Source organism: Plectropomus leopardus, chromosome 1, assembly GCF_008729295.1.
Source record: "Plectropomus leopardus isolate mb chromosome 1, YSFRI_Pleo_2.0, whole genome shotgun sequence".
NCBI lineage: Eukaryota > Metazoa > Chordata > Actinopteri > Perciformes > Serranidae > Plectropomus > Plectropomus leopardus.
The window spans coordinates 33,992,934-34,020,580 of NC_056463.1; the positions used below are offsets into that span (position 1 = coordinate 33,992,934).

The 27,647-nt window shown below is 40.2% G+C and overlaps 1 protein-coding gene across 1 annotated transcript in view; it reads right to left on the reverse strand.

The window, feature by feature from the left end:
• The window catches only part of rhpn2 (rhophilin, Rho GTPase binding protein 2), a 34,750-nt gene that overhangs the window by 1,724 nt on the left and 5,379 nt on the right, over positions 1 to 27,647 (reverse strand). Inside the window, 13 exon segments of the mRNA XM_042484238.1 lie at positions 295 to 450; positions 1,541 to 1,687; positions 3,604 to 3,680; positions 4,086 to 4,280; positions 5,532 to 5,651; positions 7,224 to 7,380; positions 7,572 to 7,759; positions 9,798 to 9,964; positions 11,123 to 11,247; positions 11,712 to 11,789; positions 13,070 to 13,145; positions 19,630 to 19,758; positions 26,430 to 26,545. Coding sequence (XP_042340172.1) covers positions 295 to 450; positions 1,541 to 1,687; positions 3,604 to 3,680; positions 4,086 to 4,280; positions 5,532 to 5,651; positions 7,224 to 7,380; positions 7,572 to 7,759; positions 9,798 to 9,964; positions 11,123 to 11,247; positions 11,712 to 11,789; positions 13,070 to 13,145; positions 19,630 to 19,758; positions 26,430 to 26,545 — 1,731 coding nt within the window.

Sequence of the window (27,647 nt, forward strand, 5' to 3'; positions counted from 1 at the left end):
AATCCAACTAAATAAAAACTTTTCTTCTGTAAATTTTCCATCTTACTCTCTGGTCAAATTATTTAAAAATGTAAAGAGCTGGAATCTGTTTTACACACTATATCATATCCAAAGATTTCTCATGGGAAACTGTTTAGACAACTTACCTTGGCAGGAAACACTACCTCAAAGGAGAAATCTGAAACTCTAACCGCGTAGTTCAGTAATTTAAACGAACAATTTTGCTGTCAGTCGAGGAAACCAGATAGATAACTTTTTTCTCAGCCAATAGGAAGACTAGAAGGCATGTCATACCATTGAAGGGTTGCTGTCCATGACGCTGATCACCTGGATTTCGATCCCCTCCTCACTGACATCCTTCAGGAGCCGCATCACATCACTCACACCCAACCATTTGCAATCTGTGCCGCCCACTGCAACAATGTAGTCGCCCTCTTTCAGACCATCAGCCTGGAAAAGACACAAAGAAGAGCAGGAGTCAGGGAGGAGGGCCAGTGAAATGTCCCCACGCTGCAGCAGACAGAGTAAATATTTACAGCTGGAGGTTTGTTGAAAAAAGGCAACCGAGTCAGGTTCACCTACTTTACTTCAACACCCTGGAGGCAGCTGGGATCAGCAGAGAAAACACTGAGGTTTAGTCCCAAACAAAGGCCAAACATTTGGTGGACTGTGTGTGTGTACCAGGGCACATTACTTCATCACTGTGGGAAATCTGTCTTATCTACATGAGCTCGGCTATTCCTGTCTGATAACTTGATCTGTGCTCGCCAGAGGCAGGCCAACAACATCTGAGAATCAGGCAGCCCCAAAAGAAATTCTGTTGAATGCAGTATTAAAAGTTATAAGGAGTTTGGCCTAGTTAGGCTTATGTAATACTACTAATCTGTTTCTCTGCATAGCCTGCAGGCCCTAATAAGAGTCTGCTCTTTGTCAGCACCTCTTAATGAGCTGTCAGACTGCAAAGCACTGCAGAGAGTAAATACACTCTGATTCTTAATTAAATTAGTAGCCAGAGCGGCTGCAGAGGGGGCGGGAGCGCCTCCAAAACATTCTTTGAGGCTGAATCCTTGTTAGGTTTCCGAGAATTACTTTATGTAATCAATGGTTCTCTGAGTAAATCAGAGTATGTCATTGGAACTTATTTGATATTCAGGGTGCAAGCATGCATGAAGTTTCAAACTGTTAGTCCTTCCACTATAGACAGAGTTACCTCCAGCTAGTTAATAATGTGTCAGGGAGTTAATATTAAGAAACCTATGCATCTGGGTTTTGTTAAAGTTTAACAGAACATGGGCCCGGAAATATCTTGTGTGCTCTAAAATAACATACCTTGTTGAATTATTGCTAACAGCCTGCAGATGATGGACACCGTTCCCCTGCCCTGAGTGTGAAACTACAGACTCAACCTGTGACCCATCAGTTAATAAAGATAAGAGTAAACTATGACCTCCAGTTGGTCACCACAGTTTATTCTAAGGCAAAACAAAATCTAGCTATCTTCCAATGTTCTGCCAAAGGTAAGGAATATAGGTTAACTCACAGCAGCCGGGCAGAGGGGGTCCAACGAAACCACCTGGACTGGTGCTTCTCCCTTCAGGGTGAAGCCCAGGTCTCTGTCTTCTGTACAAAGGCATATTGTGCGTGGGGCCGTCCACCGCTGCTTGGCTGAGAAGACTGTCAGAGGGCCCTGAGTGGAGACAGTGTGGCGATGCAAGAATCAGTATGGTTACGGGTTTTTTTGACCTAAGCGCATAGTATCCTACTTTGAAGAATTTTAAGTTTTTGGTGACAGTCTTGGAAAAAAAATCCAGTATAATAATCCTTTCTTGTGTTCTTACAGGCTCTTTAAACATAATCAAAGTCCACATCTATGATTTGTTTGTATCTACACTGTGTGTACACTAAGGTCGTACATAAAGTCATGTGGCCGATGATAAATCTCTGTTACACCAGCCCCCTTTTTTTCAGAATTGCTCTCTCACCAGGGCAGTCACGTTTCCCTTTGAAAAGGCACATAATCCTTTGTGTACTCTTTAAACAAAGTGATTCATATGAAAAACATTCTCAACATACTGAACAGTTATGCCTGCCTGAATGTTGACCTGCAGATATGCAGCACCTACCACACTGCACAGTTATAGCTGCATGACCAAAGTGTGTGTGCGATTATCAATTCATTCTATTCAATACATTTTAGTACAGAAAATCCAAAAACTTGGCTGAAGTGCTTCTTTTTTGTCAGACACAAAGACAGTAAAATAATAAATAAACCTTCCTTTGAAAGCAGTCATATTTAAGAAAGTGCTTTTTTTAATTGTAAAATGACTAAAATGACTAAATCAATTAAAATTGTCATCAGTTACTTTCTGTTAAACATTTAAAAATTTGTTATTATAGAACAAAAGCATGTCCTGCTTTTTAAAATGCTGAAAAACCTGTCCAATTAATTAATGTCCCATTAATACACTTCTTATCAGATGGGAAAATCTCTTCTCAACAATCAATCCTATGTAACCCCAAGATAATACCTCTCATCCCTGCTCACTAAAAGTAAAAAGTGACAAGAAAATGACCAGAAAATTAGCAGGGGAAGATTATTAGATATTATCAAAAAATTAGGGAAAATGTCCAGAGAAACATAAAACATAATACTATGTTACAGAAAGAAAATATTTTTAATATTTACCTCTTTCTTTTAATTTTCTTCAGTTTTGTTTTTTTGTTTGTGTTTTTTTAATGATGTTTATTTTTCTTATTTTCAGGTCATTTTCTTGTAACTTTTGACTAATTTCTTCCTAATTTTTGAGCCATTTTGTGTTAAGCTTCTCATTGCCCTCTTCCCATTTTTTTGAAAGAAATCCAGCCAATATGCTTAGGTTTCAAATGGTTTATTATAACTAGTGATTATATGAAGAGACTGTGACAGATTTATCTTCTCTTTATCTATCTGTGGATCCAGAGGGGTTTGGGTCTTGTTGCTGTTAATGAAGAGCTAGGTTGGATTTCACAACAGAAACCATTGGTACTGATTCACAGAGACTCCTGACACCTGCTGTCTGGGATCGTCTGCCCTGACCCCTGTCCTCCTTACTGAGCCGTTGCTTAGTCACCCTAAAATTGAAGCCTGTTTTTTGTTGTAGTAATTATAAACTGTGCTAGATGAAAAAAGAGACTTGCAACTGAATGTATGTTTCAGAGTAAGTGACCAAAAGATTGCAGTTCCAGTGACAGATGATGCCAGTGCCTCACCCCACACCCCCATCAGTCACCACCATGACGCTCACACCAGGGTCAGAGCACCTCTGTCTGTGGTTAGTGTTAGTTCTGCATTTGTTGCTATGGATGGAAGTCCAGAGGGCTTTGAAAACAAGATAAGATTTTGGACTGGATGTTGGTCAAATGTGCCAAAGCCTCCAGGAGATTCACCCTCGGCTGGTTGTATTCAGAAATAACAAAAAATACACTCTGGGTGTTGAAAAACAAGTAAATTGCCCACGTCTGAAACACAAATCCAGAGCAATTTCATGTCACTTGATGAATAAACCAACCAGTGTGTACAGAAAAAGGGCAATGTAAGTGGAAAAATATTAGTAACCCACATACCAGCCTCTGGAAGAAGTCTGTGACTTTCACCTTTGTGGCTGTAGGAACCTCCATCTCTGCTTTGTGCTCTGTTTTAGCTAAAGAGGGAAAGAGAGACAAACAAAGCTGTTATTCGACAGTGTTTACTGTCACAACCACATTTCAACTGATGCCTTGCAGGGAGACGGGCAGGGAGTTAGCAGTGTAAACATTACATCAGCTGTACCTGGAATGAAATGCCACTTATCACATATCTGATTGCAGCAGGAGTGGCAAATAACACTGCAGCCTTTTTATGAACCGTTTCCTGAGAGACAAAGCTCACAAATGAACACACTGCTGCTGTTTGACATTAGTGTCTTTCGTGAACTGTTTGTTGTGGTGACACTAAGGTGACTAAGATTAGTTTCTATGTCAACCACAAGGAGAAGAGCTGTTGTCTCAGAGACTCCAAATAAACAGTTGCTCTAATTGTTTTTCTTCTGTTAAAAACAGAGACTCACAGATGATGTCTGGGGCCTCCATGTAGTCAGTGAACTCTTCCTCATCCTCACTGTCACTGCACTTGTTGAGCGACCGCTGGTGACTGGCTTTTAAAATGTCCTGCAGGACGTCCAACTTGTTCAAGTGGTGGCACAAACTGTAGATCCTTAGAGCCTCTTCGTGACCCAGTATGGCTCGACGAATGTGTGCTTTACCTGGGAGGAAGATGGAGAATCACCACAGGACAGGGGGAGGGGGGGGGGGGGGGGGGGTGAATAAGAGAATAAAGAGGAAAGAAGAGGGACAGAGATGAAAAGAGAGTCAGGTCTGCTGTTAATAGTAGGGATGCACCAGTTTGCAGTCCAAATATCAGTATGAGCCGATATTCACCTTGTAGACTCCCATCAACCTATTGGCAAATAACATGACATTCACTGATGGCAGTGGCCGATGTTTTTTCGTTGTCACATCATATTTGTGCAGGTTAAAAAGCAGGGCTTGAGACTAATGTCACCCGTCATCCCCAGGACAACTGCAAATGTGTTTGGGATAAAAAAGGTGGACGCCTTCGAAGACCCAGTAAACTCACTATCAGCATATTAGGGGACGTTGCCTTTTTTTTTCATGATAATGCTCAAAGGTAAACAATAAATCGCTGCTGTCAGGTGCAGACCTCCTATCTCTAAAACTGCTGTTTTTCAGGAATTAGAGAAAAAAGGGGTTTTTAAAAGGATCCAATGGAGATAAGTGGTTTAGTCATGTTTTTTTAAAATACATTTAATTGGTTGAGAAATGGTAAAACCCGCTGATGGATGTAGAGGGGGACCAATGAAATTAATTCAGACCAAAAAAAAAAAGAAAACATACAGAAAACAGATACGATACAAGGTTTGTGCCCGACGATGATGGAATCAGTGTTGAAATAAGCAGGAGGAGAGCTAGTTAGCATTAGCAGTGTTAGCAGGAAACTTATAATGTTATCATGTTCAATGTCATCTAGTAAAATGTATTTTTTGGTGCAAAGCTTGAATAAACATAGCTGTTTGAACAATATAAAATAGATATTTGAGAGGGAATTATGATAACGACAATAAAAAAGCTTTTGAGGCAGGTATATTTGCTTTGTTTAAAAGGTTACTTTTCATGTGAAAGAAAGTTAAACTTAAGGTTGTTTCATAAATGTGTCTGATTGAATTTGTGCTTATTCAAAGGTAGTGTAATGAAGGACTAAATTACTTTAAGACTCTTTGATACCTAAAAAAATGGCTTGATTTCTTTTGAAAACATAGGAAGAGGGTGATGAGCAACAAAAACAATCAAAAGACCCCTAAACAAATACAAATAAAAACCACATCAGTATTAGTATCAGCCCTGGACTTTGAAATCGTTGCATCCCTAGTTTTTGGCACTCTACTGTGTTCTATTGTCTTGCTTTGCCTTCTGCTGTGCCCAGCTTATATGCTTACCAATGCGTTCACGTTCTTCTTTCTTTTTCAGGATGTCGAGAGGAGAGCGTCCCTCAGGAAGACGGTCATAGACCTGAGACAGGGTCTTCTCCTGCTGGTCTTCATCGTCACTGAGACCCACTGAACACACAGTCAAAAATCAGTGTTAAAATTAACAGAAAACTGAATGTTGTCCACCACTGAGATCTGGGTCAACACTCAAACAAATAGCAAACACTCTGGAATGACATGATGTGATGACGAGATCGCTTTGTGTTTGCACTTCATCTGTTTACTACAGCAGTCTTCATTCTCTCCTGTCTCTGGGCTGAGTGCTCTCTCTACAGTCCTGCGGGTAATTGCTCTATTCTCCTCATTCACACAGGAATCCGTTAATGAGCTGCCAAACTCAAAGCTGCTTCGCTCCATCGTTCCTCTATTCAGTCCTGTCTCGCTCATAGCGCTGGGTAAGACTATGACCATCCACTGCAAACTCTAGAAAATCTGCTGTATATTGTTTAACTTGGTTTTCAGTTAAACTGCAACAATGTTAATGTGTAGCGGTAGGGCAGTTTGAATCATGAACCCAGTACAGAGCTGAAATTAATCTTTTTTTTTTCAACGATATTATTAGTTGTGAAGTCTTTACCGTGTCAAAAATAATAACAAGCCGCCAAAAACTACAAAAGTATGATACAAAATTAGCATCCGCTCCACTAGGGGTTTCTTCTCCAACTAAATATCCTTCCCTTCCTCTCTCACTCATTCGCTGGCTCTCTAACTGGCACTCTTTGCCACTTGATGATGTAGGCAGTGTAAGAAGCTACATAACTGTAAGCCTCCAGCAGTCTACAGTCCATCACCTCACATTCACTCGCTCCAACCATCTCTCTTTTTTCCTTCATTCTCACTCGCGCTGTCCATGCTGCCACCAAGTTCCTGGAAACTTAGCCTCTCTTTACCATGGGATGTGTGTGTGCCAGTGTGTGTGTGTGTGTGTGTGTGTATGTGTGTGTGTGTGTGTGTGTCTCTAAATAGCTGTTATGTAACAGCATTGTGGCTTGCTGTGGTTCAGTCCAGCCATCTGAGCAACCCAGCAGGCCCAACAGCGCTTTAAGAGACCGACCAGGTTTTCCAGGGTGTATAAACCAGGCAGCTTAAGTCTTATAACAACAATCCAGGGGTTGTTTTACACCTGAGCAGCCAAAAGCCAAAGTAATACCACAGGACAGATAGATCTGACAAACTTGTTCAGTAGCTGTGCAGACAGAGTGGGGGTGGAGGTTGCTCATGAATAGAGTAGATAAAACTCTGTTGATGTAAACTCAACCTGTGCTGTTGTTCAAAGGGAAGGAGGCAATACTTGATATGTGTTGACATTGCCACTTAATTAGAGGATTATTAAATGACTGTGTGTTAAAGTATGTCTGTGAAGAGGACACCTGTCTCTGTTTAGCATCTAGGCCACTCTCTGTTCCTGATGCAGGGCACACTATATGCAAATAAATGCAAAAATAGTCCTGCTCTGACAGGACTGCTTTTCACAAGCAGAAAATGGAATAATGTGCATGCTCATGTAACGTAGCTTGAATCCCAAATCACTTAAGTTTTTCATTTTTCCCTCTATAAATTGTGGACTCAGATCCACCTCCCTGTACCATCTTTTACATACAAATCTGTTGAAAACAATCATCATCTTTCAGTTTTTCTTACACTGGTGGTCCAGGAGAGCTGAGGCTACAAAGTAGTGTGCCATGGAGCGGTAGTGGTTGGTTTTGACTTGCGACATGGTGGACCAGAAGAATGGGACATTGTCTTTGATTGGTGTCTGGATCATGGACTGATGAACATGGTCGTAGATTTCAGAGACCTGCCAGGAAAAGGAGGATAGAGTTACTGAGAGGACGTTAAGAGCACTGATGGACGTGAGGGATCTGACAGTGGTGACATTATTATTTTACATTCACTGTACCTACAGTATATTCCACTGAGTCAACAGCTAAAGCAACAACACTCTGCCTAAATGATGTAAGAAATGTGTGTGTCTTTGCTGCTATTTACCTTTGCAGCCTCTTGAGCCATTTTCATTAGGGGACTGAACTGGTTTCGGATCCCAGGCAGCGCAGTCTTCTCAAACAGGCACTCCTGAGCCTGAGCTAGCATCATCCGAATCAACATACTGAGCATGGCCGGGCTCATGTCGTAGCTGGGGGTGTGGGTGAACGTTTCCTTCAGGTGGTTCAGGATACCTGGTGGGAAAACAAGAGCTCGGTAAAGCTTGAAATCAAACCAGAGTATCTATAGTCATCAGACACTGCAATTCAATGTTTTTTAAGACCTTTTCCATATCATTTTTAATCAAATTTCCAACTGATTTTTGAATAGTCATCTTTTTCTTATTCTAGCAAAGCAAGACATATGTAGTCCTGAGCAGGGGAGGTTTTATATAGGAATATGGTTATTAAAGTAAATTAGGTCAATCTTAGTTTTGCCATCAGCTTATATTAATTTGGGGTTTTTTGTTCATTTTGTTTGTTTGTTGTTTGTCTTTTCTTAGTTTTTGTTAGTTTTCAAGTTGTATGAACCTCTGGCTTTTTGACCTCTCCTGACACATTTTTTTTTAAATTCTGGATTTAAACACAGTTTTTAATTGAGTGCAACTAAACTAAACCAATCTAAACTAAACTAAACTAAATTAAATATGTAAGAGCAAGTATAAAGTAAAAAGACTTGTAACATTAGAAAATAAATTTGCAATTAAGACATCACAAATTCAATTTTAAGACTATTCAATGACCTTTAAGGCCTAATCTTTATTTAAAAAGTGTAATTTAAGATACTTTGAGACTTTTAGAGGCCCAGCAGACGCAAATTATTCCAAGAAAACACGAAATGCTTTAGGTCACCTGGAAGGCTGTGAAGTCCTATAGACAAGATAATATCTACACAGTGAATACTACTTTGGGTTTTGGTCTCATGTGTGGACAGAAGATCAGTGGGGAAAAGAGAGAGGTTATCAGAGAGACTGTCCTCTGTCTAGTCCAGAATTATGAAATGTGACCTCACAGCATTTAACAAGTTACTTTGATAATAATAGTTAGCACTACTGGTAGTAGCCTGACTGTATAGTTGGCCTGGCAACAGTGAACACTCATGGGCAAAAATCAAATGGTCCATTTTGGAGAGGCTTAGTTTGCTGGTTTGATGAAATGACTTCAGCATGCTGGCACAGTAACCCTAATTACTGACACTCTATGTTTTAAAGGGTTCCACACGGAGAATGAGGTGATCCAGTTTGTTCCTCTCCCTGGTTTTGCTGCTTTTACTACAGTATCCAGTGCTCACTTGAGATCAATCTCTGCTTGCTTCTTTAAAGTTGCGCCAAGACACAAACCTTCTTAAATTAGTTTTTCATGTTCAATGGAAGCAATACGACCATCTGCATTCCAACTGAGAGCGCCTCCCTCTTATTTTACAGATTAATAACCTAGCAGCAGAGAGATGTAGACAACTTAATAACAGAGCGCTGCCTCGCCAGTCTTCCTCTAAGGTTCTGCCATTGTTGGCTGGCTCCTCCCACCCTCTGAACCTCCCCATGTCCCTGGCTAAAGAGCACTGCAGCAGCCCATCTACAGAGAGCATCCCTGCATCTCACCTCCCAGCTCAGTTTATTACTGGCTCTGTACACTGGTGACAATGTTCCTCATAACAACATAATTGTTTTTACTTAGTACAAGCCCAAATTATAGCCAATAAAGCAACATCACCAGAGCTATGGCCTTCTCACAGCTGTAATTATACTGCGATACTGCTCATACTGCCAAGTCATAATTCTATCAAGACTCGTCTGAGCTTCCTGAAACCTCAAAGGGTTGGGAAACCAGTCCATGTGATGGGTGCTTCTCTGGAGCCCAGCCACATGACAAGGAGCCAAAGAAATATCAACTGCGTTCATTCTCCGTCATGAAGCAGAAGTCAGAGGGTGGAGGCTGGCACAAATTCTGAAAATAAGGCTGAGTTCATACCAGTGTGCTTTTTCTGAACAGTGTGCCGATTTAATGTCAAGGTCATTAGGAAATGTGTGCAAGGGGAACAGCATATTCAGTTTGAGTGAACCACTACACCTGGCAATTTTTGTGTGGTGTTTTGCAGCAAGTGGGGCTCAGCCACTGCTTAGCCGCTGCTGTTACACACACACGGGAGCTTAAGAGAGGGGAGATAGAGACAGTGGAGTGGATGAGTGCTGACAAAGTATTAAACCACTTTGTGGCTCCCATCTCTTCCTACCTGCCGCCTTCTGAAAGGAAGAGATGGCCTCTTCAAGGCCGGCTATCGTCTGTCTGTTACTTCGGGTACCGATCTGAGAATAGAGGGCGGCCATGTTGAAGAGGATGCTGGCCTTCTCCAGTGACAGGTTCTGTTGGCATACTGGTACTCCTGTGAAGGAGTCATACCTGAAGGAAAGAGGCATAAGCTGTCACTTTTTTTAAAAAACACAAATCAAAACAGTCACAGAGTACCTTAAAAATAAAATGATGTTGACTAAAAGCAAAAAAAAAGAAACAATTTAAGAGATACAGCTAGTAGTAAGGAATATGGCATTTCAAGTTTAAAAAAATACTCTCTGTAGGTAGGGATTAAGCAAGTTAATACAGCAAGAATAAAAGCCTGTTTGTCACAATGTGTTGTAAAAAAACATTTGACATCACAACTAAAGGTTATGACGGTTTACGCTAATCTTCTCCTCCTCTGCTGCATGAATGAATAAAGTGCATTAAGCATGAGGTCAGATGAGGGTCAGATGCTTTTCATATACTTAGTGCCTAATGTCATAAAATTCACTCCAAATGAGTGTGAATTGATTTAATTGCCCCAGAAAACTCCACCGATAAGATTCAGTATTAATGACTTATCTGATAACAATAACATGAGCAGAAATTGCTTCTTTCAGACCCACTTTGACTTTTAAATTTTTAAAGAGAATTCTACAGTAAGTGTTTTGACTTTGTCTTCTCGTGCAGATTACAGCTCTCTGCTTTTAACAGGCGTAAAATGCAGGTAGACCAAATCAAAAAGCTGTGATCAAACTAGTCCTTTTAATAAATCTCTCCTGTGGGTCACGGCACAGTCTGGTGTCTTCTGTCAGAGATATACATTGACTGATACTGTATGTGATGCGTGGATTTAAGAAAGTAACATGACTGAGCCTTTGCTGCTTAAGCTCAAAGGCTTTGAGAAAACCCTGGTGTTGGGGCTTAAGGCAGCTAGATTAAAGAGCAGGACAGCTTTTTCTATAATATTCTTATTTTCTATGTTAACAATGCAGTAATCTCACCTGTTGCCTTTCCATCTTACAGTCAGTTAAGGTAATATTATCTTACATTATATTATGTTAATATTTGCATTGGTCTTATCTTGCCCTCAGTTTTATTTTAGCAGTATCCTATGAAGAATTTCATGAATCAGTTGTTGTCATTATTATTATTATTTTTATTTTATTTTATCATTATCATAAGAAGAAGTAGTACTACTAGTTGTGGTAGTAGTAGAAGTGGTGTTGTTATTATAGTCATCTTTTTAATTGGTGCTAATTATTAAAAACTGGTGTGTACCAGGTGAAGAAGATGCCAGTCTGGCGTGATGGGGAGAAAAATCGGCTCTCCATCAGAGGAAGATGGCCGAAGTATTTTGCCAGCAGTTCCACCCCGGCTTCATCCCGACTTGGTGTTCTGCAGGCCTATAACATGAAAGAAAAAAGATCTGATACATTCTGCTGTAATGAAGTTTTTTTCTCATTTGCAGCCTCTAGATAGACAAAGTCTCACTCAGAGACAAATATCTCAAAACCTCAGATGTTTATGTGATTTGGGTGAACCAACCTTTTCACTAACAAAACATTTCATGGGGATTTGTGTGGTAGAAAATATGGGTGCTAGACATTTTATTACTATTATATTATTACGGGGTAATACAATTGTGAATTGTACAAAGATACCTCCCCATTACAATGTGCTTGTGATTTATGAAAGGGGGCGTGTCTCCCACCGCACATATACTGGTTACCTCCGCACCCAATATACTGGTTAAAAATCCACACATCAGTGATGATTACCATATAGTATAATGTCAGATCAGACTGTGTTTGTGTGTGTGTGTGTGTGTGTGTGTGTGTGTGTGTGTGTGCGCGCGCGCAAACACTACCTGTCGCAGGTCCATCAGGTCAGCAATCTCATCTTCAAAGCTATTTCGGTCTTCACTGTAGTGCTCCAAGATGAAGTCCTGTCGGAAACAAATAAAACTCAACATCTCAAGACAGTATGTATATGTACTGTTGTTTGGGAGCGCTCTGAATGGCTCAATCATTTGACCTTTCAGTTACTGGCAACCTTTCTCACAACTAATCCACATCACTCTTAACTCAACACTGAAGCCATGTCCAATTGTGCTGAGCCAAGTAGGCTGATGAGAGCTTAACTCTATCAGAGCCAGCCAGAGAGGAAGAAAACACATAGTCAATAACAGAGTGAGGTGTGACTGCAGTCAATAAGTGGAGCAGCGTTAACGTGCTCATAAACTCACGAGTCTCTCAATGTCTGCCAATGCCTGTAGCTAATGTCCCTGCACTGTGACATAGCAACATGATAACTTTACTAGTTTCAATAACTACTGACCCAGTTCTGTTAACAAGACAAATCTTGTTGTTTGATTTATTGTTCCTTAATGAATAAATAATGTGGTATGTAGTAGCAGGAGTACAGGGCACAGACAATGTGACCCAATTACTTCCTGAAAGGAGACTTTAATTTTGTGCAACTTAATCCTTAAAGAAAACACTGCCAACCGATGTGGGTCAGATTTGTTGGATGCAAATTAGCGGTATTTATAAACCTTTGTTTGCATATCTCTGTCCTGTTCCTGTTGGTTGATTTCAATTTAAAGGCACAGTTCACCACATTATCAAAAATATATATTTTTCTTCGTAACTGTAGTGCTATTTATCAATTTGGATGGGTTTGAGTGAGTTTTGGAGTGTTGGAGATATTGGCTATAGAGATATCTGCCTTAGAACTACAGTTACGAGGTAAAATATGCATTTTGATTTTAAGGTAAACTGTCCCTTTAAATTTGCTAATCCTCCGTTTCCATACAGTCTGTGTTTACGCCCTCCGTATGTTTGAGATTGTTCCCCTTGACATATTAAAAAAATGGCGGTTTTGTTTAACCAATGGCAATGACATGCAGGTGAGCATCAATCTTTTGACCGCTTTGAAGCTGAGTGGGATGTCAGTTGTTGCTTTTAAAAATGTCAAATCGCATTCTTAGTATGAAACCTAATGTGCCTTCAAATTATGATTGAACACAATTTAAAACATCACATTATTATGTATCTCTTTGCTCCAAAATTTAATTGAAACTCTATGGCATTTACTTTAAGGTAAAAAATCTTAAGAATGTCAGAATGCCCTAATTACGTCAAATGGAAAATTCTGAATGTCAACTATTTGTACACATTTGATGTAAATCAGGTTGGGTGGTGAAGCTTGTTGTTGCGTCTGTACCTTGAAAAAAGTGGAGAAGTCGATGTCTTTTGTCTCCTTCAGACCAAGAGCAATGAGGGGGATGTTGGCTGTTTCTCTGTAAGCAAAAAACAGAAAATAGTGACATCATGATCAGCCATCTTATGCTCATTATAATACACATGAAAGGAAATAATCTTGCGCTTTGCTCACGGACATGTCGGCAACAAGGACAACAACTCAGTAACTGCCAACAATACATGATAAATCTGGACAAAAGGATCTTATCTTAATGTGATTAATGTACGCAAGCCAAGCAGAAAAGCACAGATATATTAACAGGGTCAACGCTGAGGAAAAACAGGCGCTAAGGTGTGGTGCGAGTTATCAAACAATGAGACACTCCCTTTGACAACAGACCAAGCCTTGTTCGGAATATCACATCATATTATTAGTAAATAATAATATGTACAGTGCCAGGAGCAGCTTGATCACACAAGCGACAGCTTTGAGAAAGTTTACATTTTAGTCTAATCTTTGGTGTGGTTTCAGAGGGGGAGTCAGGATTAGACAGATGGTGCTGTAAGCACACACACTGTAGGAGTTAGGATTTAAAGGTAAGTGGGCCCCACATGTCTCCTTGTATTGTCAACTCTCACATCTCTCTGTTGATAAATCATTCTGGAGTTGCAGCCATGTGTAAGTACCTCTAAAGTCAAAGCAGGATCTTTATTTTCTATTATTTTAACCCGCCAAAAAGTAACAGGTTGCCATAAAACATAGGGTTAATCTTCTCTTCTGATCTCAGCTGTGGCTATAATGGTTTGGGTTTTTTCTGGTTGTATGAACCTGGAGGTCCTTGTTGCTGACAGATGGAAAGCAGGTTCAGCTTGTTATCAGAGCTGAGGAAAATAACCTGACAGAAACCTGCTGCTGATCAGAGAGAGTCTATAAAAAACAAAAACCCTCCTCCTACTGAAAGCAAGACAATGAGGTGTTACTAAATAAAGTGCTTTTCTTTAAAAACTAGTTGCTTCTGGATTTTTATTGCTTGAAACAGCTTTCAATGAGGGCAAACACAAGTTCCAACGTTAACAAATCATCATGATGTTGTTATCCCAAACTGATATTAATCAGGACTCTTTCCATCAAAGACTGCCTGATAAAGCCTTTTCAATGCACAAGACATCAAAACCAAAAGGTTCGTAAAACAAGTCTTCACTCTCATTCATCACTTGATGATAAGGCAGCATTCCTCTGGCATACCGGCTCTGTGAATCACAGAAAACCTCATTCATCAGTAACAGTGACAGAGCAAGATAGTGGCTGCAGTGTAATCCATTAGTACTAGTAGATGAGATCACGGGTCTTTTCTCCGGTTTAGCAGAGGGAGGGGGTGTGTGTGTGTGTGTGTGTGTGTGTGTGTGTGTGTGTGTGTGTGTGTGGAGGGGGGGGGGTATCTGTTCTGCAGGGAATCTGAAATGTTAAAAGCCTCTCACAAGCTCACTCGCCCTCCCTGCACGCACAGACAGACACACACACACACACCAACACACGAGTGCCAGTGTGCAAGGCAAGACATGGAACAGACAACCATTGCCGCGGCAGTGAAGCAGAGCTACAGAGATCCCAGCACAACTTTAACCCTTTACTAAATGTTACAGCTATGTTGAGTTGCATTTACAGCAATTTTTTGGTCTGTTTAAAAAGAACAGTTACACATGAGAGGAACTAGTGTTGTCATAACACTTGAAAATCTATGTTTGACACAATATTTTGAAATATATCAATATTCAATACTGTTTTTGATACGACTGAGAAAAGCTGACATTGGGGGTTAGAAGTTAACATTTTTATTCAACGATGAATTTATCAAGGTTTTAACATGACAGCATCTTTCCTTTCCTTGGATAGTTGCAAAGAACAGCAGAATGACTGGAGTTAACATCAGCCGCACTTACACTGCCCGTTCAAGACAGGAATATCACGTCATTGTGCTACCTGACTATTTTGTATATACTGTGCAATCGCAAAAAGGGGGAATAGAGTGGTATCGCCTCTGAGCTGGGAATAGGCATAGGAGCAGCGCTGAAACGAGGTCTGTGTAAAATGTGAAGCTGTAAAGACGTGACCATGGGTGGGGAGTTGAGACACTTTTATTAGGAACTTCCTTGGCGACCACACTGTGGGAGATTGAAAAAGCAGATAATAGCGTAGCGGCTAATCCAAAGAAGAAGAACAGCAATCGTAAATGTCCACAAACAAATAATGAGATTGGGGAGCTCCTTACCCTCTGAGCAGAGGACGAGATTAGCCACCATATAACAGAGAGGGTCAGTGATTGTGACTGACATGTTACGCCTTTGTTCTTGGTTAGAAAGTGCTATTAATGCATATATTGTATGTCACACTAGAGGCCGACGCTGTTGTGTTACATGTCACGCTCTTCATGCATCTTTTGATTGATGCTGCAATGCAGTGTATAATCACACACACCAGACAGAGCAAGAAAGTGCAGCTGGTACTGTTGTATCAATACTGCAGAATTATTTATTTATATTCATAATGAATATATATCGATAAATCCATGTTTTTGACAGTGGGAGGTATGCTTACTTGCTTTCTTGCCAAAAGTCATAACAGAAGATTTATACTCTTCCCATGTCTGAAAATTAAATATGAAGCTATACTGTTAGGTTATCTTAGCATTAAGACTGGAGGAAATCCACTTCTAAAGCTCTAAAACTCAATAAATTTCATTTGTTTACAAAAATGATAAGTCATGGTTTGTTACTGATGACTGATTTATTCATTAAAGTCTTATTTACTAGGAAAAAAAGACTCTGAAGCCAAAAAAGCATTCATTTTGTTATAACACCAAATAGTTCACATTCTGTTTTTCATAGTATTTATTATTGGATCATTTAAAGAACAAGCACAAAGTTGTCAGAGGTTGCAAAAGCTGAGCGTCTCATCTCTTTAATCTAATCTCAAATAACAGAGTAAATGACTCCTTCCTCTCTCTCAGCAGGGGAGCAGCGTTAATGAAGGGGCCTGTAAGCTCTGATATCTTTATCTTCCTGTTTTCATTTGTCATCACTTTAGCTGTGCTGATTCAGCAGGTCTGTGAGTACGTTCAGTTTGTTGTCTCGATCAGGAACATTACACGGAGGGACTGAACAAACGTAAACATACACAATAAGCACTATGCCATTAACACAGTGTTAATGAATAAATACTGATAAGAACGTCAAAAAATACAGGAGCTGCTTCTTCTCATGGGGTGGTTTAAGAGGGTCAGTAACATCATGTTCAGCACGCCAGTCACATATTCTGTTATGCATTACCTCATGCCAAAACCAGCTGAGACTGGTCTGAGTAAGAAATAACCTCAGAGACTCTATTCAGAGGACAGTGGACCGGTGGGAAAACCCTAGAGAGGCGAGGAGCGGTTTTTGTCTCCGTACTTAAGGCTGAGGTAGTATTTCAGGGTGAGAGGAGGAGGCTGACTCTCTATTGTGGCTGAACAGCGTCATCCCACTGAGACTCCTGCTCACACCTTCCCAACATATCCAATATTCCCATGTGCGTGTTACCTGTGCACCTGTATGTAGGGCCTTTTGTCGATGTGGTGGTGTGCATATGATGATGTGAACACTTTGGACTTTGCACGTGTTTCTTGTTATAACAGACACACAATGGAGAGCTGATGGTAGTTTCACAGCATGCTTATTGTCTGTGGAAGGAGCAGGTGTTTCTCTAAGAGCTTGACAAGGAGGCTGAATGTTCCCACACTTGAGCCTCACTGATCCCCTGTGACAGAGGACACTTGTGCTTTCAGGCTGTACCAAGAGGCAGCTGATGAATTTTGAGGATGTCCGTGTTAGGTAGCTTATGAACTCAATGTCTTTTTTTAGTGGCTGCAATGTTCTCTCCAAGTTCGTATAGAAGAGGTTGTTTTCTTATTTCTTGAGGGCGTCATACCCTAAAAGCTCACACATTGTAAGCTTCTGTGTGTAACAACATCAGCGAAATGGAGTGGAACACAAAATACATTTAGGAAAATATGAGCGTGTGTGGATTCCTGAGGGGGAGCGCCTGTGTTCTTACTCACTAACACAGTCTGTCTTAAACCATGTTAAAGCCTTCTGGTCCTTGTAACACGAAAACCTTAGGAGCTAAACAAACTAATCAGGGTGTGCCGATGAAACTTGGCATTTACAAGGTCATCTGCAGATTTATGTCAGAATCTTAAAGCCCTAACTAGGTCAGTAGCTCATTAAAAATAAATATTTTTACAATAAATCAAACAGCCTAATGGCAGCAGCTTGGTGCTTTGGAAACACCATGTAAAATTTCTCTCAACGACCCTCGCAACTGTTACCATAGTTACCACCATACAACACACCCCATCTCCCACAATCCTCCGCAACCCCCTCCCCCCTCCCTTACTTTTCTCTTTACTGTTTTGATTTGTTGTCATGGGCAACACGACATACTCTACAGAAGTGTGCGCTGTGGTTTGCGTTTGCGTAACAATGATTATATGTATAATACGTGTATATTTATAGTGTGGTGAATCTAACATGCTTGTGGTATATGAGTATATGCATTTTGGCATTGTCTTATGTGCACCTGCATGAATGTGTACTGAGGGTTTAGTGTGTTCAGCATGTGTATGGTGTGTTTTGTGTTTGTGTGAGTGGGCAGATGGTTCATGGAGGTCTCAAGTGTCCCTAATAATAAGAGCCACCTGTTGCAGACATGCTTCAATCTAAGAGCCTTTTAATCATCAAAAATTGCATTAACAACATCATTTGAAGAAGCACATATTCCGTGTTTTTACTGGTTTAAATCAACGTGTCTGTTGTTTGTTTTGGAAGATCGTCTGTGCATAATTTAGCTTCAGCTAAAAAACATCCTAACCTGAATCTTAAGCTATTGGAGAAAACCACAAATTACCATGCGCTGTGAGAGCTGCCTGCAGCGACATGCAAAACAGTGTCATAAATACATGATTTGTGATGTGAAACTGCTTTATTCAGCATTTTTCTTCCAGTTTAAATCATTTTAAATCAATTTAAATCACCTGTCTATTTGTTTTGGGGAACTACAGACCTCTGCAGATAAGCCAGCTCCCAGTAAAAAAAAAAGAAACCCTTTACAGACTGAAGGGATTCTAACCAGTAGAAGCTGTGGCTGGTTGCAATCTGCAATTCATAGCTAGAAGCCACCAAATACCCCAAAATCTTACACACTTCACCTTTAAAGTGTTTATTGCCTTCACTTTATCATCTATCTCTAAAATTGAGACCCAGCAACTGAAGCTGAAGTGCCGTTCCATTGCAAAGCAACACGCTTAGCTTCATACTACGTTATCATGAGGACATGTGTTAGAAGTTATTTACAGCACAATCAGATGTCAATTTTCTAGTCAAATCTGTCATCGCTTCTATAAACCTCAATATTTTTATATTGCTGTTATAAGGAGCTTTGTGTCTTGTAAAAGCGTATCTGAAACGTGATTGAGACATCACGTGTATCATCATGACACACATACTGCATTTTCACACCCTATTAACTTGGCTTGTCTTTAAAGAAAGAAAACACAAGAACCTATGACTGACACACACCCAAACACACCCGCTCATCACACCGAGAAGGCTGCACTCCATGCTCGGTTTGCATACAAGTTCAGCTCATAGTTTCCTTGTTGCTTTGTGCATTGTGCTACAGAAACCAGCCGGTCCGGTTTAACAGCAACAAACTCTTTTTTATTTCTGTATGTCTCGCGTTCCCTCCATGTTCTCTGCTCCTCTGTCATCAAGCGTCTTTCATCTGAAAGAGCGCGTGATGACTTAACCACAGAGTGCCAGAGACAGATTAGTCTTTTGTTGGCTTCCAATCTACGGTTTGTCTGTGTTCTGTATGAACAGTGGTCTGAGGTTTGGATCCCAGATCATGGACTTATTTGCATACTGAGATCACTTTGATCGGGCCTCCCTGCTGCATGTTTTGGAAAATAAAATTACGATCAGATTTAGATTAAGGTCAAAACTGTACAGACGCTTGGCTCATTGATGTCCTCATTATGTGACAAGAGGACTGGCGCCAAATTCTTTTGTGTCTGCTCTGGAGCGCTCTGGCTGCTGTGCATGCATTTTACTCTGCAATAAATTTAATAGCCTTATCACAGGAAGTTGGCATGCAAGTAAACCTTTAATTAATCTGAAAAAATGTAAGTAATTACATTCTATTGCCTGTGGATGCATTGCCACTGACAACAAAACCATAGTCTATTTAAATGGTGAAGCCATTTTAAGGCCAAAATAGCTGTGTGGCTTACAAACAAGCCCAAAAAAATAAGTCACAGAAGCAGTCACACAAGATCCTATTTTCTGGTTACGTTTTATCTCCCATTTCACAAGTCCCCCATACATGGAACATATAGACGCTTTTACTATTATACCTCATATTTCCAGATGTAACGTTTGGTTTTGCTTAGTTTCTCTAATGATTAGACGTGTCACTTTGAAGCAGCTGACATATTGAACTACCTGTGGCAGCAGCAGAATCAGTAAAGCAGCAATACTTGGACTTACTGCATGTTCTGGTAGACCTCCACTGAGCTGTTGAGTCCTTCCAGCTGTCCCATCAGCAGCTGCAGGTTGGAGTTAACGTAGCTCAACTCCAACAGAACCATCTCTTTAACCTTGTTGTTAGATGTAGCCCTGCACACAGGAGACACAAAAAATGAAAATACATCACGCGTGAGACAAAAAGGTCAGAAGCGTTTAAAGGAAAGAGAAGGAAAGCCTTGTTATTATCCAGTCTGACATAACCAAACCATCCTGCAGCTGATTATTAAAATAAGCGTGCTTCCCCTGGTATTCTGGACCACGGACCTGCATCACTGTGCCCTGCTGTGCACTTGATTTACTCTCCATCACAACAACAGCTTAACTGAGATCTTTGACTCACAGCTGCAATCTCTGCAAGTTCAGCAGCTCATTCCAATGGCAAAATTACTGTTTTAAATAAAACCCACACATCACATCACATGACAAAAGTGATGCATAGTTGCACCATATTTTGCACTACATAGCTTGGAAAGATCAAAAGTCAGAGGTCCAGCAATTCTTAATATTATTGTTTGTACATTTTTCTGTACATTTATAGAAAAAATGGGTATGTACATTATGCAAATGTGTAAATACTGTTTTGTAAATGTGTTAACGTGAGGAAGACTCAAGCATTACACCGACTGTGTTTATGTGTGTGTGGTTAGCACTCACTGCAAAGCCCCTGCACAGCCGAGATAAGGTTATAATGATACATGTGACGTGTGTGGCTTGTGTTTGTGTTAGCATACAAAGACAAAGCGGCTGGATCTTTTGTAAAGCAGAATTTATGATGCATTGTTACTTTGTGAAAACACAAACTGCCATTCACATGCATCCGTGGTGATACAAGGTGGTAACACGCCATTGTTATCTCCGTTTTACAGTGAATCCCAACAAATTCTCTGTCAGCCGTAACTAATGGGAGACATACACACACACGCCCCCACCCAGACATCCGGTCCAGAGATGTTTCAGTGTCAGTCTCGCTGTCACATGATCTCTCTCTCGACCCTGCAATTACAGAGGATGTGATTTTTAACAAGAAAGGTGAGACGTGAAGAAGCGCCAGCAGACAGGAGTTAAAACAAACAAAGTTAACCTGAAGGTTAAAGAGACAAAAAGAGAAAAATAGGTTTTGACCTACATAGCTGTTGACGACCGACTGAATATTGATAATTAATTCTCTTACATTTTAAACTTTTTTTACAGAAATCTTTCCACAAGCTTCGACTTGACCAAAGTTTACTACAGATATGTTATCAGGTCTAAGCGCTAAAAAAACCATTACATCCTGGGAAAATGTAATATCATGTTGCCTTACATATAATGGAGTATGTGTTTAAGCTTTACAGGAATCCACAGAGTCTCCTGCAAACAAATGTTTGCATAGTTTGTTCTTTAAAACTGTCTCACTCTGCTCTTTGGTCTTGAGTCATGCTCTTAAAAAGAACATAGTTTGCTGTTTATATTGGTCAAATATTGTTTTGTTTCTCTCCATCGGAACATAACAGGGGGATCAGGTCCTGCTCAGCATTAACTGCACACCATCACTTCCTCTTGGCCTGCTGAGTGGGTTCTGAGGGGGTTTGGTCTGGGGAATCCATCAGGGTGGAGGAGGCGGAGGTGCTGTGGTTTGGACAGAGTAGATGCCAGCTCGCCAGCCCAGGGGCTGTTATTAATATCTAATTTAATATCTAATATCATCCCACAGAGCGTGGGAATGAGACTGTAAACCAGAAAGCGTGGTTTCACTGAAGTTCCCCAAACCTCTTTTCTGGAGGGACTGTTTTTGGGTGTTTGGCAGACTTACAGTTAGTTGTATTTTTCCTCGAAGCCTTTTCAATCTGAAAAGAGATAGATGGCACTAACACTGGTTGGAGTTGGCAGAGATAATTTACTCTCTATTAAATAAACTTGCTCAGATTGCTTCACCAAGTTAGCGTGACTTAAGTTTGAGATCTTACTCTTATCTTACTGTATTACATACTGGAAGTGCTGTTTTTGAGAAAATAAAATAGGATTTAGGACGCACAGAGGGTTCTAAGTCAAGCCTTGATTGCATTACATTATGAGAAATGTAGTCCCAAATTTATGGACGTGCAATATTAAAATCGCTGGAGTATTCAATTTAAGCACTACATATGGATGTAAATATTTTGAGTTTGCTGAATCTCTGTCAGTCTCTGTCATTATTGCTGGAAAGGAGAGGAGAGGCGAGGCGAGGCGAGGCGAGGCGAGGCGAGGCGAGGCGAGGAGAGGAGAGGAGAGGAGAGGAGAGGAGAGGAGAGGAGAGGAGAGAAGAGAAGAGAAGAGAAGAGAAGAGAAGAGAAGAGAAGAGAAGAGGAGAGAACTGGTCAGACCAGACTGACTCCACCTGTTGCTGATAGAGAGAGGAATGCAGAACCAGAGAAAAGAAGAAAAAACTGAAGTTGAGAAACTGACAGCACCAAATGAGACAAAACAGAAGACAAACACACATACACCCACAGTGAGTGTACTCAAGAAAAACTAGGTTTAGGCTCTACATGGGTCATAACTCAAATAAACTCTCTTTATAGGTTCTTTTATTATGCTGCTGTTTTGTTAAAATCTTACTTAAAAAGGGTCATATTTTTGCACAAGGTTGCATGAAGATGTTTAGTTTATTGACACAAATCTGTTTTTAACATGATGGTCCATGTTGATGTCCAATTAAGTAGAACAGCCATGGTAACCCTGTTATCCACACACAGATGGAGCCTCGCAGGTAGGGCTACAGTCAGACCTGCATATGATTTAAAGCTGTACATATAAAGCTAAGAGCATACCTGAAACTCAGAAATGCATCCAGGCTGCTCTCTGTGCTGCAGCTGGGCTGATAAAGACACACACACACACACACACACACACACACACACACACACACACACACACACACACACACACACAGAGCCCATGTGCCCCGGGCCTTGTGTGGGGAGACTAAGTCCATTTGCCCCTGGCCTGGCTGGGCAGACTATGTGAAGTACTGGAGGAATGCGGGGGCTTCTCAGGCTGACAGAGGGCCAGTGGGCTTGTACAGACCTAACAGGACACATACACATACTAGCACACACACACACACACACACACACACACACACACACACAGCAGTATCCTACCTCATAGTCTTTACACAAACGGAAAGAGAGTTGATCTGAGAATCCCAGTGGGAGAGGAGGTGGACGGTTATACCTTTTGTTTCTTTAAACCCAGTGTGACAGTAGATACTACAAGACACTTTTTAACAGCAGCCCCTTACAGCTCGCTAAGCCTAACACCACCCTGACTGCTGTGGGGCATTTGATCCTTGCCAAACAGAAGGTGGACAGTAACAGGAGGAACTGTATAACCTAATGCAATCCAACACAGTGAGCCTGCAATAAACACTTCTTTTATGAAGCTTACAATATTCCACGTCTGTTGACACTTCGTCACAGAGCTGTTGATTCAACTCTGGGATTTTTTGAGGCTGTGCTTTTCCCACGTTTCCCTGTAGATTTCCTGCAGTTAACGACAACAAAAAGTTATAATAAGATGACTTATGGCTCTAGATGTTTTCGAACTTCTAATTTTGTGTTTCCAGGCAGCTCGCTGTTGACTGACTTGTTTTTTTCCAGTATAGCAGGTTTGGGTGGTGTTGCATTTAAAAAGTGTTGAGGGAAACACATCATCATTTTCTGTCACTGCTCAGGCCCAGATTGGATATCAGACTAACCAGTAGATCTATGTCAAATGTAGAAAATGTTGACAACTGTTCCTCCCTTTCTTTTCCTTGGCAATTTAAAATGTAACAAAAAATACACCTCAGATCACCACAAAAAACACAATAAATAAATGATAAACCAGAATGTCAGCTCATCGTGGACACTAAAACTTTTTTCTACAGTTTACACAGGCCAGCACTGACCTTTTGAGAAGACCAAAAACACAAGGGAAGAAAGTCAAGATTTTTCTAAATGTGACACTAATAACAGAGACTTGTAATTACAGGGCAGTTGTGCAAGATCACAAAGTATTTCTGAAAGTCACCTATGTTCTATGGCACATCTGAAGCATTTGCCTTAAAGACTACAGAAGAGAGCATCAACAAACGTTAAAAAGGTCAAGTACAACTGACGACCCTTAAACATTCTACAGAAACTGTACAAACGCACAAATCACTTTTTGACTGGTGCAGCAGGGCCTCAGCCTGGCTTGAAGCTCTGCGGCTTGGGGCAAAAAAATCAATAAATAATTAATTAAATGAATAAATCTGTTCCGTCCAAAGTACCTACTTTCACTATATCAGAAGCAAAGCCTATATTTTGCTTTACAGGTGACTGCATATCGTGCTATATCCTTGATTTGATATCCTTGACAAGCACTGAACATAAAAATGAGCCTAGCATTAAAATATCTCAGTTAAACACACAGTATGTTTTAAACAATTGATGCCACTTACAGTCTTATGTCTGGCTGACACTGGTGTAAAAGATATAAATAAGCTGTCAATATGCTTCATTATAACTAGAGATGCAATATTGGATTTTTTGCTGATATTACATATATAAACTTTAAAACAGCTCATTTGGCTGACAACCAATACTGATATATCCACCTTTTCCCCCACCTAATTTTAGTGATCATCAAGTCTCTGCTGTAGTGGAATCATATTATGCATACTCTTATCATGATGGCCCACCAGCAGACTGAAGCATGAAATGCAATTCTTTTCAATTCATTTATTGTGCAAAATTTAAAAAAAAAAAACAAACTTTAACTTATGGCTGATTTTTGTACATGTTCTCCTTGCCAAAAAAATTAATAAATCGGTTTGTTATATCTGTATGAAATCAGAATGTTGGCCAACTTCAATTTTTCATTTTAAAGCCAATGCTGGCCGATACTAATGACGTGCCAGGCCATATTAGGGCTGGGTGATATGGGCTGAAAATTATAGTATGATACTTTACGGCTATATCTCAATACATGATATAAATCTTGGTATAATTAAATCTCCTCAAAAACACTGCATTAATGCTAGTACTTGGAGACAGAATCAAGCACTGCATTTTTTTAAATTTTTTAAACCAAATTCCCATTTTGATGTGACGATATTGTCGGAATGACTACTGGTACTTTGAAAAAAATATAATACAATTCTATTTTTGATTAATAACCATTGGTAATTCAAATATGATGACAAAGTGGGTAAAGGTGAGTATTAAAACAAGTAGAGCAGTCGAAGTCGAGAAAAGTATACCATTTTACTGTAATGTAACCTTTAAAATCAAGAAAAAATTATTTACTACATGTTACAATATAACAATATCCAGTATCTACAATGATATATCGTCTCACATCTTGATATGATATAATATCTCTATATTACACAGCCCTAGTGCCAAAATTATCAAACACCTATAATCATAAGTGCTTGCTGAATGGTTGAATAGCTTCAGAAATCCCTTTTCTGCTGTTTCCACTGTCTACCTAGTTAGTGGGGGCTGTGTCTGACAATTCCTGCAACTCCAACAACACAAACACACAATGATTAGCCAGCTTTGCAAAGGTGAGAAAGGATCTGCACTTGTCTCTCGAGATGTCTTTTTTCATTCTTTAAACAACCACTTCTGTCACTTTTCTCATGTACAACTGAGTGTCTTCCAGGAATGTCTTATGTCCTCCCCTTTCTCTGTATAATGTCTGGCTTTGCACTCTAATTTCAACAACACGGTGCAATTCTCTTAACGTGTATTTTGACCCTTAGGCCAAAGCACGACGACTAGTTCAAAAACAAAGTGCTTGTCAACAGGTAGTCCAAAATTCACGTGGAAATGCCGGAAACAGCCTTCAGAATGGTAGCTTTATGTCAAGAGAAGCCCCCCAGACAGACTGAAGAAAAAGCCTGAGGTTGCAAGGTGCATGACAGGACAGTAAACATTCGCATTTTTCTCTGTCATATTGTATCTGCCGAGGAATCTGATCTCAAATTTAGCCATTCACTCAAACTGTAACAGGTATTTCAGCAGTAAGAGGACATTTCTCCATTTATTTTTTAAATCCTAGAGAATGGAGACACACAGTCTGGGAGCTGTTGACTAGATATGTCGCACCTTTCTCCACAGTAAGTTTTACCTCTATAGCCACATGAAACTCGACAACACACAGCAGAAAGCCAAACTCTTCCGAGTGACAGAGGAAAAAGTATTTTACGTACTGTAGCTACGTACAAAGGCAGCAACAACAGCAAGAGTAAAATTACAAAAAGCACCCACATCATTTTAAAAACTATATGCTTAGCAAAATGTTCACATTTATCGGAAGTTTCTTCAAAACCACATCACAATAGCTCTTTGTTTCCATGCTGCGTGGAATGCTCGTCCTCCAGATTGCTACCTCATATTATCTGTCCTCCTGTGTTGTTTTAAGTCTCACCAAGAATTCATGACAACTCACGACCGAACGACGACGGACATGAAGCCAAACTTGTCCCAACATCAACAGGCCAGCTGGAGTTTACTAGAGGTCACATTTACCACAGTGACATAACTGACTAGCAATACAGCCGAGTGAATGAGACATGGATGAATGGCCTGAGAAAAGGGAGATAAACTTAGAACAGCTTATGTAATACATGCCAATGCATAACTGAGTTTACACCATCCTGCACGTCCCAATTAAAAAAACACTTTGTAGGAAACTGATATATTCAGCAGACACACAAATGTACAGTATGTAAGCATGTTTGTATTATGGTTTATCAGTGTGATTCTTACTTCAGCAGGTTCTCAGCTCCAGCCCTCATCCTCATCTGTTTGATGATCTGCTGGTTCAGGCTGGCTCGCTTATTCTGCAGTTTGCTTCGTCCAGTCTGTGCGAACGGGTTACAACCCTGAGACAAAGAGATGACGGGACAAATATGTCAGCAGGAGGTCATATTTTGTGTTATAAGTCGGGGGAAAAAACTTGGATGGGCATAAAAAAAAAAATGTGCATACTGCAAAGAAAAGAGGATTTTTTTTTTCTCATTGAGGGTTTTATGCTGCAATGATTTTTTTTTTTAAATCATAAAATAAATTCTCAATTTTCTTCAAGTCATTCAAGTTTTGTATTTACTTATACCAGGTGAGTCCCAGGCTTTTCTTTCATAAAAGATTGTTGCTTAACAACTGTGAATTGTGGCTGCACAATCGACTCAACAAATGTCTTTGTTCTTGTTCAGAGAATTCAGAAAAGGCTTTTGTTTAAATATGAGTCAGTTCGGGTCAAAACTGACCAGCTTCACAGGTTTATTCTTAGATCTTCCACCCCAGATCAATTCACTTCAACAGAGCTGGCAAATATTATTCTTAAGTCAATGTACTTAATAACAAGACAACATTTGATTTAAAAATTCCTCTGAGGTCAAGATGTTTGTACATTTGGCTTCAAAATTATTTAATGTGAATTTTGAATTTACTTTATTCCCTTATGTAACAGTAGAAATAAAGCTAAGCCGGGTATGGAAGGAGCTGCACCTTGTTTTACTGTACTCTCACTCTCTGTGTTTACACACAATAGCCAGTACATAACTGGACTGTGTGTCCTTGTCCCTATCACAACCATAAGTGACCCAGCCTAACTAAGTCAACAGGCCGTCACTCACACCAGTGCAGATAAACTGGCCTTAGACATTCATACTGGTTGACTCACAGTGCAGCAGAGGCGTGGTGTGTACTGTACCCGATATCATAAGATCGGCATGATGCACAAAAACCAGTCAGCTCAGTAAAACCAGTTAGTTTACAGTCAGCAACTTGGGACATGACACTGTTTCAGTTTTTACATTAGCAACATCAAGGTAAACAGTCCAAAGTCTTAACACTCAAATAACATGTGATAACCTGTGACTGCAGAATGATCACAGGTGAAACAGAACCAACGAGAAAGCTCATCGGTGTTGTTACATATTCATGTCTCATACTTTTTTTAAATCTCAAAGTGCAAGTTCACAT